At 39.7% G+C, this 22,528-nt stretch overlaps 1 protein-coding gene across 1 annotated transcript in view; it reads right to left on the bottom strand.

Annotated features, from left to right (window-relative positions):
* The window catches only part of Atg2b (autophagy related 2B), a 76,064-nt gene that overhangs the window by 13,455 nt on the left and 40,081 nt on the right, over nt 1-22,528 (bottom strand). The window contains exons 26-35 of the mRNA XM_057782278.1: nt 21,907-21,977; nt 21,134-21,210; nt 20,502-20,672; nt 19,148-19,289; nt 17,073-17,275; nt 15,856-16,082; nt 14,053-14,161; nt 13,279-13,473; nt 12,551-12,652; nt 5,932-6,010 (exon numbers count right to left, since the gene is read on the bottom strand). Of these exons, the coding sequence (XP_057638261.1) occupies nt 5,932-6,010; nt 12,551-12,652; nt 13,279-13,473; nt 14,053-14,161; nt 15,856-16,082; nt 17,073-17,275; nt 19,148-19,289; nt 20,502-20,672; nt 21,134-21,210; nt 21,907-21,977 (1,376 nt within the window). The remainder of the gene's footprint in view (nt 1-5,931; nt 6,011-12,550; nt 12,653-13,278; nt 13,474-14,052; nt 14,162-15,855; nt 16,083-17,072; nt 17,276-19,147; nt 19,290-20,501; nt 20,673-21,133; nt 21,211-21,906; nt 21,978-22,528) is intronic.

Genomic DNA, 22,528 nt, shown 5'->3' with positions numbered 1-22,528 from the left:
AAAAAAAAAAACTGGAAGAAATCAGTAAATATCTTAAACCCAAGAAAACCAAGAAACAACAATCAAACAGGTGAAGCAAACAGATCAAACAATTTAAGACTTGAAAAGAAGAAAATACAAACCAAGGAAATTCAGGAAATGGAAAATCTGGGTAAATGAACAGGAACTACAGATGTAAGCATAACCAACAGAATACAAGGTATAGAAGAGAGACTATCAGAAGCTGAAAATACAATAGAGGAAATAGATTCATCGGTCAAAGAAAATGTTAAATCCAACAAAATCTTAACAAAAAACATTCCAGAAATCTGTGACACCATGAAAAGACCAAACCTACAAATAGGGATGGAAGAAGAATAAGAACTCCAGCTCAAAGGCACAAAAATATATTCAAGAAAAATCATAGAAGAAAACGTTCCCAACCTGAAGAATATGCCTATGAATGTACAAGAAGCTTACAGAACACCAAATAGACTAGACCAAAAAAAAAAATTCCCCTCACCTCATCATATAATAATCAAAACACAAAACACACAGAATAAAGAAAGAATATTAAGAGTTGCAAAGGAAAAAGGCCAAGTAAAAATATAAAGGCTGACCAATCAGAATTACACCCAACTTCTCAATGGAAACCATGAAAGCCAGAAGGTCTTAGACAGATGCGCTGCAGACACTAAGAGACCATGAACGCAAGCCCAGACTGATGATACAAGCCAGCAAAGCTTTCATACACCATAGATAGAGAAAACAAGATAGTCCATGTTAAAACTAGATTTAAACAAACCCATTCATAAACCCAGCCTTACAAAAATGACTCCAACCCAAGAAAGCTAGCTGCACCCACAAAAACACAGGCAACAGATAACCTCACACCAGTAAAGTCCAAAGAAGGGAAACACACAAACACTACCACCGAAAAATAACAGGAATTTACAATTACTGGTCATTAATATCTCAGTATCGATGGACAATTCGCCTATAAAAAGACACACTAACAGAATAAATACGAAAGTGAATCCAACCTTCTGTTGCATCCAAGAAAAACACCTCAACCTCAAAGACAGACATTACATCTGAGTAAAGGTGTGGGAAAAGATTTTTCAATAAAATGGACCAAAGAAATAAGTAGGTGAAGCTATCCTAATATCTAACAAAATAGACCTCAAACTAAAATCAATCAGAAGAGATAGAGAAGGACACTTCATATTCATCACAGAAAAAAATTCACCAAGATGAAGTCTCAATCCTGAACATCTATGCCCCAAATGCAAGAGTACCTGCATATGTAAAAGAAAAATTACTAAAGCTTAACATACAAGTATATAACCCCATATAGTAATAGTAGGAGACTTCAACACCCAAACTCTCACCAATGGACAAGTCAACCAGACAGAAACTTAATGTAGAAAAAAAGAGAACAGATGTCATGACTCAAATGGACTTAACAGACATCCATAGAACATTTCAACTAAACACAAAACAATATTTTTTTTCTCTCAGCTCCTCATGGAACCTTCTCTAAAATTGATCACATACTCAGTAACAAAGCAAACCTCAATAGATGACACAAAAAAAAAAAAAAAGGAATAACGTCCTGTGTCTTATCATATCACCGTGGTTTAAAGTTAGAATTCAACAACAACATTAATTGCAAAAAGCCTACAAACTCATGGAAATTGAGCAGTGCTCAATTGAACCACCCCTGGGTCAAAGAAATGAATGCACAACATACCCAAACCTATGGGACACTATGAAAGCAGTGCTAAGAGAAAAATTCATTAAGTGCATTAAGTGCCTACATAAAGAAAGTAAAGAAATCCCACACTAGCGACTTAACAGCACACCTGAAAGCTCTAGAACAAAAAGAAGCATACTCACCCAGGAAAAGTAGGTGATAGGCAATAATCAAACTGAGGACTGGAATCAATAAAATAGAAACAAAGGAAACCACACAAAGAATCAATGAAACAAGGAGCTGGTTCTTTGAGAAAATAAATAAGATAAAAAAAAAAAACCTTATCCAAACTAATCAAAAGGCAGAAAGAGAACATCCAAATTAACAAAATTAGAAATGAAAAGGAGTACATAACAACAGACACGGAGGAAATCCAGAGACTTATTATATCATACTTCGAAAACCTGTACTCCAAAAAATTGGAAAATGTAAAAGAAATAGACAATTTTCTGAACAGGTACCACTTACCAAAATTAAATCAAGACCAGATGAACAATTTAAATAGACCTATAACCTGTAAGGAAATAGAAACAGTCATCAAAAGCTTCCCAGCCGAAAAAAAAAAGTCCAGGACCTGATGGTTTCAGCACAGAATTCTACCAGAACTTCAAAGAAAAGCTAATGCATAAGCTTCTCAAATTGTTCCACATAATAGAAACAGAAGAAACATTGCCAAATTTTTATGAGGCTATAATTACCCTGATACCCAAACCACACAAAGACTCAAACAAGAAAGAATTATAGACTAATCTCCATCATAAACAATGATGCAAAAATACTCAATAAAATATTAGTAAACCAAATGCAAGAACACATCAAAAAACTCATCCACCAGGATGAAGTCAGCTTCATCCCGTAGATGCAGGGATAATTCAACCTACGAAAATCTAGCAATGTAATCCACCATATAAATAAACTGAAAGAAACAAAAACATCAGATCATCTCATTAGATGCTGAAAAAGAATTTGACAAAATGCAACAGCCATTCATGGTAAGGTCTTGGAGAGATCAGAGACACAAGGAACATATCTAAACATAATAAAAGCAATATACAGCAAGCTGACAAGCCAACAACAAACTAAATGGACAGAAACTCAAAGAAATTCCACTAAAGTCAGGAACAAGACAAGGCTGTCCGCTCTCTCCAACATAGTTCTTGAAGTTCTGGCTAGAGCAATAAAACAACAAAAGGAAACCAAATGGGGTACAAATTGGAAAGGAAGAAGTCAAACTTTTGCTATTTGCAGATGATATGATAGTATATATAAGTGACCCCAAAACTCTACCAGGGAACTCCTACAGCTGATAAATACCTTCAATACTGTGGCAGGATACAAGATCAACTAAAAAATAACCAGTAGCCCTCCTATATACACATGATAAAGAAGTTGAGAAAGAAATCAAAGAAACATCACCCTTTACAATAGCCACAAATAATATAAAATACATTGGGGTAACAAAGAAGTGAGACACCTGTTCGACAAGAACTTTAAGTCTTTGAAGAAAGAAATTGAAGATACCAGAAAATGGAAGGATCTCCCATGCTAGTGGATAGGTAGGATAACATAATAAGAAGGGCAGTCCTACTGAAAGTAATCTATCAATTCAATGAAATCCCCCTCAAAAATTCAACACAGTTCTTCACAGACCTCAAAAGAACAATACTCAATTTCATATGAAAAAGCAGGATAGCCAAAACAATCCAGAGTCATCACCATCCTTGACATGAAGCTCTAATACAGAGCTACAGTAATGAAAACAGCTTGGTATTGGCATAAAAACAGACAGGTTGACAAATGGAATCTAATTGAAGACCCTGATATTAATCCACATACCTATGAATACTTGTTTTTTTACAAAGAAGCTAAAATTATACAATGGAAAAAAGAAGCCATCTTCAACAAATGGTGATGGTATAACCAGATGTCAATATGTAGAAGAACACAAATAGATCCAAATCTAATTCCCAAATACAAAACTCAAGTCCAAATGGTTTAAAGACCTCAAATTAAATCCAATCACACTGAACCTGATAGAAGAGAAAATGGGAAGTAATCTTCAACGCATGGGTACAGGAAACCACTTCCTAAATATAACACCAGTAGCACAGACACTGAGAGTAACAATAAATAAATGGGACCTCCTGAAACTGAGAAGCTTCTGTAAAGCAAAGGACACAGTCAATAAGACAAAAAGGCAGCCTATTGAATGGAAAAAGATCTTCACCAACCCCACATCAGAAGAAGGACTGATATCCAAAATAAACAAAGAACTAAAAAAAAACTAGACATCAAAATACCAAATAATCCAATTAAAAAATGAGGTACAGATCTAAACAGAATTCTCAACAGGAGAATCTCAAAGACACTTAAGGAAATGTTCAACATCCTTAGCCATCAGGGAAATGCAAATAAAAACGATTCTGAGATACCATCTTACACCAGTCAGAATGGCTAAGATAAAAAACACCTCTTATGTTTTGCTTATGTTATGTTTATGCTGGAGAGGCAGAATAAGGGGAACACGCCTTACTCCACTGTGGTGGGAATGCAAACTTATACAATAACTCTGGAAATCAGGGTGGCGATTTCTCAGAAAATTGAGAATCAACCTACTTTAAGACACAGCAATACCACTCTTGGACATATACCCAAAGGATGCTCAATCATACTATAAGGACATTTGCTTAACTATGTTCATAGTAGCATTATTCATAATAGCCAGAACCTAGAAACAACCTAGATTCCCCTCAACTGCAGAATAGATAAAGAAAATGTGATACATTTACACAATGTAGTACTACTCAGTGGTTAAAAAAAATGGCATCTTGAAATCTGCATGCAAATGGATGGAACTAGAGAAAAAAAAATCCTCAGTGAGGTAACCTAGATCCAGGAAGATGAGCATGTACTCACTCATAGGTGAATACTAGCTGTAAAGCAAAGGGTAACGAGCCTATAGTCCATGACTCCCAAGAAGCTAGGTAACAAGGAGAACCCTAAGAAAAACATACATAGGTCCCCCTGGAAAAGGGAAATAGATATCCTGAGAAAATTGGGAGCATAGGGGTTGGGGGAGAAGGAAGGACAGGAGGGGAGAAGGAAGGGAAAAAGAAAGGGGAAGGGGAGAACTTGAGGAAATGGGATGGTCAAGATGGCAGGACAGAAACAGAGAGCAAGGAAAGAGATACCTTGATTGAGGGAGCCATTATGGGGCTAGTAAGAATCCTAGCACTAGAGACATTCTCAGGAATCCCCAAGTATGACCCCAGCTAAAACTCTAAGCAATGGTGGAGAGGATGCCTGAACTAGCCTTGCTCTGTAGTCAGACTGATGACTATCTTAAATGTCATCATAGAACTTCATCCAGCAACTGATGGAAGCAGTGCAGAAATCCACAGTGGAGCACTGGGATGAGTTCCGAAAGTCCAGTCAAAGAGTAGGAGGAGTAAGAATATGAGCAAAGAATCAAGACCATGATGGGGACACCCACTGAAACAGCTTACTTGAGCTAATGGGAACTCACTGACTCTGGCCTAACAGATAGAACCAAACTAGGCCCTTGGAATGTGGGTGACAGTTGTATGGCTGGGCAGACTGTGGAAACACTGGCAGTGAGACCAGGATTTAGCTCTACTTCTTGAACTGGCTTTTTGGAATCCATTGTCTTTGGAGAGATACCTTGCTCAGCCTGTATACAATGGGGAGGGCCTTGGTCCTGCCTCAAAGCACTGTGCTAGACTTTGTTGACTATGGGAAGCCTTGCCCTCTCTGAGGAGTAGTGGGTAAGGGGTAGGATAGGGGGAGTGGAGGGAGCAAGAGGAGTGGAGGGAGTGTGAACTGGGATTGGTATGTAAAATGAGCAAAGATAGTTCTTTAAAAAAAAAAAAGAAAGGAAAGAAAGAAAGACAAAAGATGGTATTTAGAATACGAAATCTGAGCTTTTCCTAGCAGTGTGCAGTTCTGTGCTCTTGTAGTGTTTGTTGGGTGGCCACCACCAGCCACAGCTCTTTAGTCAGCACTCACTAGAGAAAACAACCAATACTCTACAATAGTGTGCTGCTGCCATCACTAAGTGGGCTCCAGGCACTAGATTCATTTCTGAGCTACAATACTCAGCTTACAAAGGCATTCTGAGGATGTGACCCCATCCCTCAGACTGTGACCCCATCCCTCAGACTGCACGTATTAAGTACCTTCTGGATCTGGAGTCAAGAGTAGCTCCACTTCTGTAGAAAGACTTGTGAAGAAATCCTTGAGGAAGAACAAAGCGTCCTGGAATGGAGACAAGTCACTGTCACTAACGGGACAGTCTGCAGGCTGTCTTCACCAGTCACCACTGCACAGCGGTCACTGCACTTCTTGTCGGCTCGCCCCGCCCACCACTCATCTCTTTTTGTCACACACATACAAGCCCAGCATCCCTATTATTTTTTACAACTATGAAAAAAATTAAAAACACAAACACAGAAAAAGTAAAAACTAAATAGCTAGGAATGGGCAGGGTGTGGTGGCACCCGCCTTTAATCCCAGCAGTGGTCTATATGGAGGTCAACCTGGTTTGTGTCGCCAGTTCCAGGACAGTCGTGACTACTCAGACCCTGTCTCAAAATAGAAACAGAAACAAAACACAAACGACTAGGAAAAATTTCTAAATCAAAGTGTATTTTTGTTTTCTTTGAAAGAAAATGTTCTCACTTGCTCTTAGCATGTGTTCTCATTCTAAGTCAACAGTGGTAACATCACTATTAGCAGCAGATGGTACATCTTACATATTTACCTTGTGCCACTAAATTCCCTATAACTTATTTCTTCTTAAATCACTACTACATTGCCTTAAGACAGTTCCTTCATTGAACAAGATATTCAAAATGGGAATTTGAATCTGTGTGTGATGGACATGCCCATAAACCCAACATTTAGGAAGCTAAGGCAGGAGGATTGCCAAGAATTCAAAAATGCCTCAGCTACATAGCAAATTACACATTAGCCATATTAGAGCAAGACTCTGTCTTTAAATAAATACAAACTAAATCAGTCACTCAATAGAGTCTTTTCTGCAGTCATATATGAAAAGCAAAGGTGTTGGCTCTGGGCTCACACCCTTCCAGTTGCCAAAACACTGAACTGACAAATGCAGGGCATAAAACACAAAATTGAAAGCCTAAGTCCATTCTTTTCTATCCTTCCCTCCATCAAAAACTCTAAATTCTATAAAAAATTAGCATTGTATCCAATACAATGTGACTGTGAGGTACATGGTCACAACGTTGGTTCACAACAAGAAAGTATGACTCCTAGTTTCCAATGATGTGGGATGTCCTTCTGTACATGTGTTGCTTTTATTGGCTGATGAATAAAGCTGCTCTGGCCAATGGCTTAGCAGAATAAAGCAAGGTGGGAAATTTGAACAGACATATATAGAGTAGGCGGAATCAAGGAGACACCATGTAGCTGACAAAGGAGAAAAATGATGGAATCTTACTGTAAGCCACAGCCTTGTGGTGATACAGATGAATAGAAATGGGTTAATTTAAGATGTAAGAGCTAGCTAGAAATACACCTGAGCCATCGGCCAAACAGTGTTGTAACTGATATTGTTTCCATGTAATTATTCAGGTCTGGGTGGCCAGGGAACAAAAAAAGCAGTCTCTCCATTTACATAATGGTGTCCCATGTGGGGCAACATACATCCACATAAAGCCTAAGAAAGCTTTAAAAAAAAAAAGTGCTTCTAGGCCCACAAAAAACAGGAGTCAATTGGAGTTTCATGGTAACCACATAGTTTCAAATAGGCTCTGTTTGCTGGCAGCAAGCAGAGGTGTGGCTCCTTTCAAAACAAGGTTTCCTAACTCAGCATTAGCAGCAAAAACTGCATGGCTTGTTTAAGAGCCAGCTTCCTGTTTTGTGCTGGTGACAAATATGGCTCTGACTCTTTCAGAAGGTAGTGCTATGGAGCACTTAAATGGGGTTTGTGAGCAGCATGTTACAAATTGCTTTATGGTGACAGAGACCCACTACATCCCTGTAGCTGGGGCAGTGAGCATGGCTTGCTGAGCTGGCAGTGAACATGTCATGTTGGACAAAGCAGAGTCAAAAAGAAAAGCAGCAGGTTTAGTCTTAGCCATGCTGCTTAGCATTTTAAAAAGCACTCCTAGTTAAAAAAAAAAAAAAGAACATTATAGATTCAGACAAAATACCTCTGAATGGCTCACAACGTTGGATTGATATACATGGGCTTAAGAGAGAGAAAGGAAAGAGTACAGACAGTCATAGATTAAAGAAGTAAAAATAATAAAATAATTAAAAAGTAATAGAGTAAAATGTCTTTAAATATGGAAAATACACAAAGAGTCTGGCTTACGTATATTATTGTGTTTTCTTTGAATTTTTTGACTATGAATGAGCTAACTACAGAGAGACATGTCATTGTACAGGATGCTAAGCTAAACCAACATATAAATTTTGAAGGTATCTTGATTTCAAAATTTGAGTCTAAGGATATGTTATTTTGGAAAAGGGATTCTGCTTTTGTTTCCACAGAAGATGAGAACCTGTGGATTCCTTCTAGGCCAATGTGTTTTGATTGAATAAGACCTGCCAAAAGGTCTCCAAGAACCCTAAAAATACTTTGTCCAACAAACAGCAGGAAGCAGTTTGGAGAAAACAAAAGCTAAATTCTTAAAATGATTGTTCCGAAATGTTTGTTTTCATTTAAAAGGGGATATGGTATAGAAATAAATACTTTGCATTGGTATAGATCTTGGTCTATTGATACAGATTTAAGATTGATTTTGTTATACTGTGTATATGTACTTCTGCTCTTGTTTAAGGTACTGTGTTTATACAGCTCATTTAAAATGTAATATATATTTAAGAAATACAGATTAATAGTCATCTATAATAATCAAACCTTTAAATACATTAGGTTTGCTAGATATACAGAGGTATATTTCAGTTAGATAGTCTTCAAAGACCTACAGAATATGGCATTTAAAATGTTCTAAGAACTTAGACTTTTCTCATCAATGAGACATGCCTGCCTCTGGCACCACCAATTACTTCAAGAAGATGATGGGCATCAAAGAAGCTCCTTATGGAATTTTCTAGTCATTTGAGCAAGAAACTGCTCTTGCATGGACTGCTTGATGACATGCTGTATGAACTGGACATGGAGGACCCACAGAAAAATGACTGCGGAGATTGTCTAAAACAGGTCAGATATTCCTTCAGGGTTCCTGCTTCATGAAAGACTCTGCCAGACATTCTGCAGGATACAAAAGAAAGTGACTGACAAACTGCCAATATAGATGAAACAATCTTTGAAATTTCCTGCTTCATGGAAAAGTCTGCCAGATACTATGGGCCTGTTGACTGAAGACGGATGCCCCAATGTTACAGAAGAACTTTGGGTGACTGTCCAGGCAGTAAGATGTCTCCATCAATTCGACAGTTTTGGAAGTTGCTTACAATGCACTTCCTGTTTACTTAAGTAATATTATATTCTCCTGGGGTCTTTGATGGAGTTGAAGACATATAGTTATAGTTATAGCTTTCCTCAGTTTTGATAAAAGATAAGTTAGATATAAAACTTTAGATATAAATAGACTAAATATTATAACTGTAATTCTTGTTTGATACCTGTTTTGTTATATGTAATTTTACTATGTTAAAGTTAAAACCTTCCTTTTTAATTAGAAAAGGGGTGATGATGTGGGAAGTCTTTCTGTATATGTGTTGCTTTTATTGGCTGTTGTGTAAAGCTGTTTCGGCCAACGGCTTAGCAGAGTAAAGCCAGGTGGTAAATCAAAACAGATATATATAGAGAGCAGATGGAGTCAAGGAAACGCCATTAGCTGCCACGGAGAAAGATGCCGGAACCTTACCAGTAGGCCATAGCCTCAAGGTGATACATAGATTATTAGAAATGGGTTAGTTTAAGATATAAGAGCTAGTTAGAAATATACCTAAGCCATTGGCCAAGCAGTGTTGTAATTAATATCGTTTCTGTGTGATTATTTGGGTCTGGGCAAACAGAAAACAAGCAGTCTCCGCTTACATCCAAATTTAGTTACTTGCCATCCCTTTTATATTTAAATAATGCAGGTGACAATATTCTAGGTAATATGGTGCCTAGAAGTCTGAGATAATTCCACCAATACCTGGTTCTGAGGCAGGTAGCAGGTTCACAGAAGGTTCATTATTGTGTCGTGTTCAGCACATGTACATGTACCTGTACCTGGCACTGTTTACACTGTACATGCTTATTACATGTTCATGATTATTACATGTTCATATCATACTCAGCATTGCATGTTAACTAACAGGATATAAAATTAAAGTTGTAAATGTTTTAATTCCAACACTGTTCAAAAAAAGGAAAATATTAAATATAGATTTGCTCTTAAAGAAAAAAAGAAATACTAAAGACACACTAGAAACCCTGCCTCTTTTATGATGTTCCTTTTACTGCGGTATTTACATTTTGCTGTAAAAACAGCACATCAGAAACACCTCACAAGAGAAGATTCAGCAATGGTTAATAAGAATGTGAAAAGAGGCTACACAGACAACCATCAAGGAACCCCAAATGAAGATACAGAAACACTAAATACAACATCAAAAATTTAAAAGATGACAGAACCAAGTTTGGCCAGGACAAGAAGCAACCAGAACACTTATTGGCTACTAGTGGGAAACAGTTAAGTAGCTGCTCATAGTAACTGAAGGACCTAGAAGTTCTGCTTTTATTTACTACACGTATGTAGATGCATGTACGTATATGTGAAAAATACACATACATGTACATTACCCAAATGAAAAGAAAAATATGTCTATAAACACTTCTATACAAATTTGACAATGGCCTCATTTATGAGCACTAAAAGTGAGTGTGAACCAGCACGCAAATGGATAAGCTGGGGCACATGCGTGGTGGGTGACACCTACAAAGTCAAGCTGTGACACAGAGGAACCCCACAGACAATCCAGAAGAAGGAAGCCAAATGTGCTTCTGTTTATACAGAGCCACAGCCAGGAAAGATGTCACCCTGAGGTGAGAGAAAAACTGATGGCTGTTTGGAGATGGTGAGGCCCAACTACACAGGGGAGAGAAGATATGGCATTTCAGCTGACAGAGTAGCTAGCAACTCTGCAAGAAAAACATCTATCGCCACTGCAGGCTTAACATCTCTACACTTCATAGAGTATTTTAGCATAATCATTTAAAAATTTAAAATTTAGGTTCAGTATTCAGTGTTAACCTTGGACTGTAAAACATTTATACCTAGCCTGAGGTTCTATGATAGAGCGGATTAATAGTACTATGTTAAAGAATTACTTTAATGCCATGCTCACTCTGTGACATAGGATGATACCACGTGGCCATACAGTTTCTATTTTCCTCACTGTTTTCTCTAGGACTAATATTTCTCCCCTTTTAAAGTAACTGTGATTTATAGTTCTACAGAAGGAACTAGAGTCAATATTAAAGAAATTTGAGCTTGCTAAGTTTGGTAAGACCATGCAATAAAGATGACACTGAGTCAGTCTTCTCATGGTAGGAATTTCCACAGGTCAATTTCCCAATAAATATTTCACTATATTTCTAGTAAGTTGGCACATGGATATATTGAATTAAAATAGAGATATCAAGGGGACTGGAGAGATGGCTCAGTGGTTAAGAAAACTTGCTATGCTTGCAGAGGACCCAAGTTTGGATCCCAAGGCCCACACTGGGCAACTTACAACCACCTATAACTCCAGTTCCAGGGAATCTGAAGCCCCCTTTTGGCTTCTGTAGGCACCTATACACATGTGTGCAAATGCTCACATACATACATACTACATATATACATACATACACACACAGAAATACACATAAATAAAAATAAATATTTTAAAAATAGGCATATCAAAGATATTTTCATAATGAAAACTACGAATCTCAAGTCTGACCAGCTCAGAACCTGCAAGCATTACACACATACCCAATTTCCTCTTGCAAAGCCTCTCAGACTGGGCCTGCCCTGTTCACAGTTTGAGCATTTATTTCAATTGATGTCTGAGATGCCTATCGTTTGCTATAGATTATCCAAATTTTATTTAAATGACATCAAAAATCAGTATTACTTAGGCAAATATACAATGCTATCCACACATATGCCAAATCTAAAACTATGAAAGGTTTATCAAGAGAGTTTGCTATTTTATAATTCAAGGTATGTTCTGCAGCTGTTGCTTGCTTCAGCTAATATCCACGAATGTTCACACTCCTCATCCATAGCATAAGATACTAGGTACTAAATTAAATGTTCTCTATACATTGTCCCATTTAATGCTCATCATACACGTATTACTGCCTCTGTCATTAAAGCAAAGTCCAAGGAAATTTGATAGGATACTTGTCCAAACATAAGAAAAGGATTTTCTTTACAACTTGCCATAAATCTGTTTATATTATGGCCTCTTTACTTATGACCCCATTTACTATTTTGTTATTTTGCCTAGCACAGAAAAATTCTCTTGCAAAATCTGTAACACCATGTCTTCTAACATTTAACACATCCAGGAGCCCTTTAAGTCTCTAAAATTATGATGCCTGAGTTAGGTGTCCACATGGAGTGGAAAAAGAACTCAGTCCCATATCACACTTATCAGCAGGAAATGGAGACGGCACCATAAGGTCAGACTTCAAACTGTACAAATGACTCTGCCCTACAGTGTTCCAACTCTCTCAGAAGTTCAGCCATACTAACAGACATAGATATTCCCTTACTCTAATCCTAACTGCACCAATTTGCACACAACACAAACCTGGTCGATATTGAGGCGAAGCGGCATCAGTGACACCCTCAAGCAGCATTCCTGCGGTAACCTACCAGACTCTGGACGGACGTGCAATGCTTTAATTGTCAACTACAAGAAAGAGATAAAAACATTTTCCCTGGTGACATAATGACCTTGCACTCATTTAAAAAAAAAAATTTAAAGGAGTAAACAATCATATTTCCAACTAAGAAAAATATCAGAATTTTGAGTTTTGAGGACAGCCTGGGCTAGATGGTGAGACTTTGTCAAAGATAGAGGAGGAAGATTATATTTACCCTCCTTCCTTAAAAGCCTGTTCAAACTTCAAGAAAATCTTATGACAGACTCTTCAGAGGATAACAGCAAATGACAACACTGTGGCTTCAGGCTCAATGGGGCTTGCTCCCAATGCTAGTGGACAGACCCATCTTCCAGAGCCAGCCTGCTCTACACCTCCAAAGTCCAGAGCTTGCCGTTCCCCCTCACTAACACTTAGAGTCTTCTAAGTGTGAAGGGCTGACAACATCCTAGTTATTCTCACCCGGTTCTGTTTTACCTGAGCGGTGACAGAGCGGCAATTATAGTTAGGGCATGTAGTCTGTAAAATAATTCTTGAACACAAAACTTAAAATAGTATATTTAAAAGGAGTTTTCATATTAAAAAGAGAAGACACTTTTCCCACTTCGGTAATTTCCAGAACTAACAAAGAGAGCAAGGCTTCAAGGCATCTTACCATGTTGGAATGAGCTTTACGAGGCATGTCTTTGCTGCAATACAGGTATAAAAATTTGTTCATTTGTGATGTCGCCAGCCGATCTCTAATTTCAAGATCCTGAACGACGAACACCTGCCTGGAGACCGGGTATTCTAGGAGGCTGGACTCACACTCGGGCTTACACGGGGGGTAGACTTCATGCTGAAACTTCACCTTCACACAAGAACAACAAAGCAATCTCAACGTTCACTTGAATTTGGCTTTCTCCTTTTGGGGGGGTGGGAGTCTGTGTATTTACATTTTTGTGGCTGAGTGTGTCTATGCACCATGTGCGTGCAGTGCCTGCAGGTCAGAAGAGGGTACTGGATCCCTGGAACTGAAGGCAGAGCTGTGAGCCTCTCAGCCAAGCTAAGCGTTAAATTAATATGAATGTCATCAGTGATACATCCTATGGTCTCCAGACATTCACAGCGGGACCTTCCCTAGGTGTGCCCCAAAGTCAGGCCTTCCCAGACAGACAATTCAACAGAGAAAAAGCAAGTGCTGGGCAAAGCTCAGAAACACGGACCATACAAAGGTGTCAGGGAACTCTGTTTCAAGGGTGGCCTTGGGAAAACAAAACACCTCAGGCTTTTCAAAGCATAAAAAATAAAATAAAATAAAAATTAAAAAAAAAAAGTGAGCCATATACTCTATAAGGCAGGGACTGAAGGCTTCTGGTGGGTATGAACAGAAACCCCCCCTCCGATATGCCTACTGAAAAGATTCTTCTCTTTCAAAACACCACCTTACCTTGCTTAATTGGATTTCCATTAAAAAGTCATGATTTCTTCCTTTGCCCCCATAGACTGTATGACGCCCATGCCTTGTAGGTGTTTGAGAAGGTGAGCTATGGGGACTACTAAAAATGGAGAAAGAGAAAAAAATTAAAACACAAACAAAAAAACTATGTTAAAGCTGGGCGGTGGTGGCACACACCTTTAATCCCAGAACTTGGGAGGCAGAGGCAGGCGGATCTCTGTGAGTTCGAGGCCAGCCTGTTCTACAAGAGCTAGTTCCAGGACAGGCTCCAAAGCTACCAAGAAACCCTGTCTCGAAAAACAAAAACAAAACAAAAAAACCTCTGTTAAAAGAATATTCAATTTAATGAATGACATCAGAAAAATTAAGATACAAAAAAACGTAAGATACATGGAGAAAACATTACAGAACTACTATAATGTTCCACAAACTGTGTCACTATAAATCTAATCTTATCACTTAGCCAGGAGTGGTGGTGTAATCCCAGCTTCTCCTGAGGCTGGGGCAGTACAAGCAGCCTGCCTGAGCCAGAGTGAGCTGAGTGCGACAGCTTATGCCCACCATGTGCATGAGGTTCAAGTCCCAACGCCATGGGAGAAACATGTCATTTATATTTTGGAGTTACTGAAAATGCAGTTTCTATTACTGCAGTTTTATTATAGTAGGCATTCACTTGTTAAACATTGGGACCTAAAGCAAAACCTAATTATGATGCTGGACACCAAACAAACTTGGAATGAAGCCTCTGTAACTTTTCCTTTTGTCTCAGACATCCAAGCAACAACAGAGCTCAACCAGGACAGAAGCATTCCAAATTCATCAGTGAGTAGAAAAGGTTGCTCAACTGGTGTGTCAAATGGTTCTGGGCAGCTTCTGTGCTACCCTATCCCACAGACACATTTGCTCCAACACACCTACACTTTCTACTCGTTCTCTCCTCCCACTATGGAACACTGCTTTGCTTGGTCATCAGCTTTGGGGATGGAGAGGTGGCTCAGAGGTTAAGAGCACTGGCTGCTCTTACAGGGAATCTGGGTTCGGTTCCCAGCACCCACATGGTGGTTCAACCATCCATCCATAACTGCAGTTCCAAAGGATCCAACTCCCTTTCTGACTCCAATAGTATCAAGTATGCATGAGGTACACAGACACTGACAGACAAAACACACATAAAATAAGTAGGGCTTTTTTAAAAAAAAGTTTAAAAAATGAAATACTTGGCTTTACTCCATATCCTATGAGATGCTGGGGGCCCAGGGCAAGCATGAACTCTGCCTCCTGACACACTTCATTTGACAGACCCAATTCAGTTATATAACCTTTCCTCCCTTTGAAACTTTGGGCAAGAAATGGTATCATTCATTTTCATAAACAGACACGTGATGGGTAATGCTTGCTAAGCAAACATCTTCTAAGTCAACATTTTAGTAAATATACAAGAAATACAAATAAGTTCACAGCTAACATTAGGTGTGAGATTTAAATTACATAATTGAATATTAATTTATTCTTCCTTTAAGGTAAATACCAAGGTTGGAGAGAAAGCTCAGTGGTTAAGAGCACTGACTGCTTTTCCAAAGGTCTCAAGTTCAAATCCCAGCACCCACATGGCAACTAACAATCATCTGTAACTCTAGTTTCAGGGATCCAATGGCCTCTTTTGACCTCTGAGAACACTGCCCATGTGGTGTACAGACATACATCCCCATAAAACATCCATACACATAAAAATAAATAAATCTTAAAAAAAGATAAATGTCATGTGTTTTTCTATGAGCCATTAACTGAGCTTACATGTAACTCTTGGCTGGAGAAGGAGGAGGAACTGTTGCGAAGTCCTTGCCTCCATAGAGATGCCACACCAGAGAGACTTCCTTCACAACATAGCGAATGTCAGGGACAGGAAACTTGAGTGGGGCTCTGCTGCCATCTGTCCTTGTAACGGGCAGACTGAAATAGTCGTCTCTTATCACAATCGCATCATCAACCATGACCTTCACCACTGGCTCTTCTTCCTTCTCCTGAAATGCGCAACAGGACACGCTCACTCACCACAAGCGACTGGTACGCCCCACAGACCAGCGGGCTTTCTTGAGTCTACATTTTTCCAATAATTTCAACATATAAAACAGTGTAATAATTTATTTTCTTTGAAATGGAGTCTCATACTGTAGCTCTGACTGATGTGAAATTCATTAGGTAGCTGAGACTGGCCTTGAACTTGTAGCAATCCTCCTGCTTCCTGAGGCCTGGGATTACAGATATGTATCACCACATCCAGCTTGAGTAATAATTTCTGGCATTAATCATCACACAATATATTGTACTTTACTGATCATAAAATAAAATCTGCTCCATAAAAATCACCTCATGAATAATTTCTAAAGCTTATAATTTGGCTTGTACTATTTGATAATTGAAAGTATACTGTGTGTGTGTGTGTGTGTGTGTGTGTGAGTGATTACAGTTTAAAGTCATACTGCATTCTAAACCAAAACCAGACAACTTTCAACTTACTATTCAAATGACCATGTTTCTAATTAAAGGCTTATCCTGAGTTCAACTGCTTTGATAGTACATGGGCTTTTGTTTTTGTTTTTTTTTTGTTTTTTTTTTTTTAAATCAGAAGTTCTCAGAACCTACGGTCACCTATGAAGGCACTGCTAGGCTGTTCTAGTTCATCTCGACCAGAGTCAGTCCTCACACATCTCGGTTCTCCAGTTTACACCAGCCATTCCGCAGCCCGTCTTCCCGTCACTCCTGTAACGTCCCTTACATTCAGCAACTGCACTTTACTATCGTGTGGAATATTATGCAAATGTAGCACAGTCTGAGCTATGTGTTATAGAAGTGGTCTAATGTCCATTTATAAAACACTAACGTAAATTTATAAAGATGAAGTAATTTTGAAGTGGCAAGAGCTGCAGATTCAAAAGACCTTCAGATGCCCTTTGGTCCATTTAATTTGTAACACTATTTTAAAGTTTCAATTGTGTTATCAAAGTTGTTACCTGGATGGCTGCTTTTGGTGCAAAAAGAATGCAAAAATCATCATTCTCAGTGGGTGCGCCTGGCATTGTGTCGCTGATCAGGTGGTGAGTGGGGGAAGCATAAGCAGGGCTTGGCTCCTGGGACACATTCCCACTCTCGTCTGGGAACAAGAAGAGGTCTGAACAGCACGGCTCCTGAGTGTGCAACTTTTCATCCAGGACACCTAGACAGAAAGACGGAAACTTCAGGTCAGACGCGGTGTGCTCGGTGCTTCCACCTACGAAACCTTCCCTACTTATCACAACTACATGAGTCTGAAGCTTAGGGAGGGCTGAAGCAACACGAGCACCTCAGTAAAAGGCAGAACCACCTCAAAAGCACAAGCAGCTGACTCATAATCAACCCGAAGTTGATTACTCTAAGAGAGTAAAGGACAGTTTTTCCCAGTTATTCTGTGTAAGAGAAGTTCAAGAATTCAACAGTGGCCTGGCAGTGGTGGCTCTTGCCTTGGGAGGCAGAGGCAGGTGGATCTCAGTGAGTTCAAAGCCAGTCTGGTCTACAAAGCGAGTTCTAGGACAGCGGGAAGATTGCACAGAGAAACCTTATCTCAAAAAACCAAAGGGGAGTGGAGTGGGATTGGGGAGGAATTTAACAATGGTCTGTTCCCATTAAGTGAAGTTTTATTTTGGTCAAGATTCTGTCCACATCAATCTTGGAAACTTCTTGGGCAACACTGTAAAGGGAAGGAAAAGAGATTCATCTAGCAGACCCTCACCCAAAACTACAGGAGTCTCTGCTTAGGGAAGGGGTGGGAGAGTGGCCGAGCTAACTCCTGGGCTCCAGAAACCTATGCTGGACACTTGTTCTCATAAACGGCTCTCTTACAATGAAATTAATAGACGATATCATGTGTGCAAAAATCTGTACAGGAACACTGTCCTCCATTCTTTCTCTATTCATTCAAACTGAATACTGATACAGGATGAACACAAAAAATGCTTAAGAGTGCTTTGGCCTCAAGAGTATCCCAGACAAGCATTTAAACACTGTCAATAGCACTGCAGGCCCCGTTCCCATCAGTGTCTATCTAGTGCTTACTGAAGACTCGTGGATAATATGTAATCAGGGTCCCTTCCTATTCAGGCCAGCTGCTGCAATTTAGTACACAGGAAGCTGGAAGCTTAATCCATATCCTTAGTTATAATTTATCCTAAATTACAAGGAACGGAACATTTAATTTAATACCAGGAATTTTCACAGGATGCATATAGGCCAGCTGGCCCTATTGTCAAAGCTGTCCTTCAATTCTTGACACTAACTCCATCTCCCACGTACTAGGATCTTAGGCAGATATGACCCTTCCCAGCTCTATCAAGTATTATTTTTAAATCAAGGTTTACAAAATTTAGAAATAAATATGTTCTCTACCAGGCATTGTGGCACATGCCTTAAATCCCAGCACTTGGCAGGTGGAGGAAGGCAGATCTCTGTGAGTTGGAGATCAGCCTGGTCTATGTAATAAGTTCCATAACAGCCAGGGTTACATAAAGAAACTCTGTCTCAAAACAAAACAAATAAATATGTTCATCCAATCAGAAAAACTGTTTTAAAACAAATGTGTCAAGAAATCTAGTTGCTTCCAATTGGCTTCCAAGACTTTTTACTCACCAGGTCCCTTCCTGCTTTTCCAACTTCACTGTTGAATTCTTCTCAAGCGAATGGCACTTCTGTTCCACTGACAGCTAGATAGCTATCTACAGACCACACATGCCTTCCTCTGTACTGTAGTACACACAAATCTATGACCTTGCCAAGATAACCACACACACACACACAGAGCAAACTAATCCTGTCTCCACTAGACTCATGAAACTTCCAAACCACATTCCAGGCTATTTTATTGTGTCATTTCTTGATCACTCCAAGCAGTAGCACCCATCTCCTGACAGTCTGTTCTCCCAATAGACAGCAGACACAAGCTAATTGGCTGGTACATATCCACAGATACAGATGAGTCTTTAGTAAGTTTCTCACTGAAAATGTACAAGAACACGAATAATGTGACCTCAGTGCTCCCAGGAAAAGCCCTTCTCACCATTAGCCTGTGGTCCGACAGGGGCAGAGGCCTGCTGCATGTCAATCTCCTCCATGGCGTCACTCATCAGGTCCCGTAAAATCTGTTGCTCAGCTTCAGGAAGCACGGGGCCACGTGATGATGAGTGAACACTGGAATCTACCTACAACCAAAAGGCCAAGGTAAAAATGGCTAAAGCTTGGCAGTGGCATGCACTGCACTCTCGGCTACTTGAATGGGGAAGCAAGAGGACCACTGGGATCCCAGTATATAGTACACTGCAAGGGGGCAGAGAGCAAGGGCCAGTGGAAACTGCCTGTTGAGAACAACCTTGGAGTCATTCCACCTCACCAACAACAGGAGCAGGTCCCTGCTCACTGGTTACACTCTGCTCAGTAGTCAGTGTTAGTATAATCATTATCACCTCAATAGCTACCAACAAGTACAAATAAACAGGAATTTAACTCAGATGCAGAAAGAGAACCAGGACACTGCAACGGTGATGAGAGGGGCTTACTGAGAAAGTCTCCTCTACTCAAACCATACTGCTGACCTTGGACTCCGGAGGGCAGTAGGGATATAAACAGAAGAGAAGATCTGAATGGTGGCTCATTCACGCTTAACTCTAGTACCACCACTTTAAACCTAAGCTGTGTTCCCCAAAATGTGAGCACTGCTCTGAAATGGAAAGACACAAGCGCCTCTGGTAAACTGGACAACGTCTTTCAGAATAGAGAGTAGAAGCAGGGAGTGTATTTGGCCACCTCAGTACAGTGGAGCACAAGGGTGGTCTAAAAGGGCACGCAAAGCCAACCAGACCCTTACTAACAGAACTGACCCATCTGAGCAGTTCTGAAGTGCCTTGGCCTAAAAAAACTTAAGGATTCTGTTCACAGAAAAAGCTGTGAAGAATAGCACTGCAAATAAAAACACCAAAACAAACAGGACACCATACAAGCTGGACACAGGACATCAGAAAGGGGACACTTGCAGCATAAGAAAGCAGTGACCTTGAAACTGAGATGGGGACACCTGTTCTGTTTTCCTCGCTGACTAGGGAAGTCACCCAAGTGATCTCAGTCTAAGCACAAGTGATACCTTTCAGCCTCACCTCACTGAGCTGTGATGGAGGAGTTAAGGTAGTACAGAGAACAGGTGGAAGCACTAGTGTACAACTAAGTCTTTAGGTTGACACAACTTGTTTTCTTCCCTAAGAACAGGGCGGAAATAACAAATCCAAGAAAGCATTCTGTTGGTTGAGATCTAAGACAAAGAGCAGAGAGTAGAAAGGCTTCAACAGAGGCCCGGAGTGGCCTTTCCAGACCCACTACTCTCGCTGTGACATCGGTGGGACGGTGCATTGCCTCGCCTGTACCTTTGGCTTTCTCTGTGGGGCTCCAGGCTTCATCTCTGCTTTGTTAGGTCCATGTAAGTCCCCGTAACTTGCGACATACTGAATGAGATTCATTAGCGCAGCGCAGGAGTCTGAGCAGGTTCTGATATGGACGACATCACTGGAACAGTGCAACTCAAAGCGAGGCGCAGTCTGGACAAGGCACCGGGAGAAAATGACAAACACTCTTTTTCAGACAAGAGTCACCAACCCCTTACAGAGTCACAGAAACTAAAATATACACTCATGGACTGCAGAGAGGGGTCAGAGGTTATGAGCATTTATTGCTTCTACAGAGGACCAGGGTTCAATTCCTAGCACCCACAGTGGTTCACAACTGTCTGTAACTCCAGTCCCAGGCGTCTGATACCCTCTTCTGACATTTGCAGGTACTAGGCATTGCACGTGCATGCAGGCAAAAATATTCATATACATAAATGAATCTAAAATAAAATATATACTTATTGGTTTTTGTCACATAAAAAGTACTTAGATCATTTCTAGTTTTCAAATATTTTGACCAAAATTGGATGAAAAAAAATGTTCCAATACACTGTATCTTTTATCGCTTATGAACAGGATTTAAGTAAAAATTTCTACTTTTTGTAACTGACCTGTTCTCCATCAGAATCTGACTTCACTGCAGTTATGGTCAGCTCTAAAAGTCCCATGTCCATCACACGAACATAATCTAAAATTCAATACAATACTTACTGTAGGTTTTAAAAACTACTCATCTAACCAACATCTAACAGAAGTAACCTCTGTTCAAAGTTCACTGCAGGAGGCACTAGGGCTTGTAATGGAAGAGGACACAGACAGGCCCATCCTACTCACTGAGACTTCATCTGACACCTCGCTTGATTTTAGCTAGAACAAATGACTAAGGATTAATAGATATTTAGGATATATAGAAAAATGTAGCTAACACCAGAAGAACAGCTGAAAAGCCAGTATCCACTGAATTCTGAAGATGTATGAAGCATTACTCTCATTATTCTTTATTAATAAAAATTCAAGAGTCAGATATCAGAGTAATAACCTGAAAGATCAGAGAAGCAGAAAAGCCGCCAGTCCTCCCTACCTGCTGTTCCTCCTCCAGAGAACCAGGTCCCTCTCTGCCCTACCTTACTACTTTCTGTCCTATCTGTCCTCAGTCTTCCAAAACTCTTGTGTTTAATTTTGGTCAATTAGCCCTCTGACACCAAGCAAGCTTTATTTGTAAAAACATGTTGAAAATATCATACAACAGATGTAGCACACAATTACTACACATTTGAACATCCATTAAAAGTACCTCACAAGAACCCAGCTTTCCAACACTATTTCACATTTAAACTGATATAATATACTCACTCATACACACACACGCTTATTCTGAACTCACCTCTATTCAGGTTTATAGTGACAGTGTTACACTTGTCAGATAGGAGTAAAGCAGCTTCATCCATGATGATTCTAGGGAAAGAAGATGAAACAGCATCTGAAAAACAGAGCTCTGAGCATCTTCAGGTGTACGTCACCCACAAACATGAGTGGGATCCAAAACACATGCGTGAAGGTGCCAACACAACAGTAGCTAGGCTTTGGAGGCAGGTTGGTTGTTTCAATAGATGCCCAAATCTGAAACATTTCCATTCCAAAGATAACACATATCTGATACTGAGAAATTGACTATAGGCTCTAAAAAGCCAACTGAGAATCTCAGGGATGAATTCCTTCCCTAAAACTAAAACACTGAAGAATGGAGAGATGTTCTCTTGATCACTAACATATCATTCTCCAACATCAGGTCAAATTAAATGATTGAGTGTCAAAGAAAACAACAACAACAACAAAAACCTGAAACACAGTAATGAGAGGAGTAGGGGGACATGGCCCTTGAGGAAGGAAAAATGAGCAGCTCAGATGCTGCTGATTTAACAATTTTCCAAGCAAGCGGTGGTTTAGGTAAGGAAGCGCTGGTTACTACAACTGATGCGTTTGAACAGCAGCTGGTGCAAGATGAG

Source organism: Chionomys nivalis, chromosome 10, assembly GCF_950005125.1.
Source record: "Chionomys nivalis chromosome 10, mChiNiv1.1, whole genome shotgun sequence".
Lineage (NCBI taxonomy): Eukaryota > Metazoa > Chordata > Mammalia > Rodentia > Cricetidae > Chionomys > Chionomys nivalis.
This window is presented reverse-complemented; position numbering and strand designations above follow the sequence as displayed.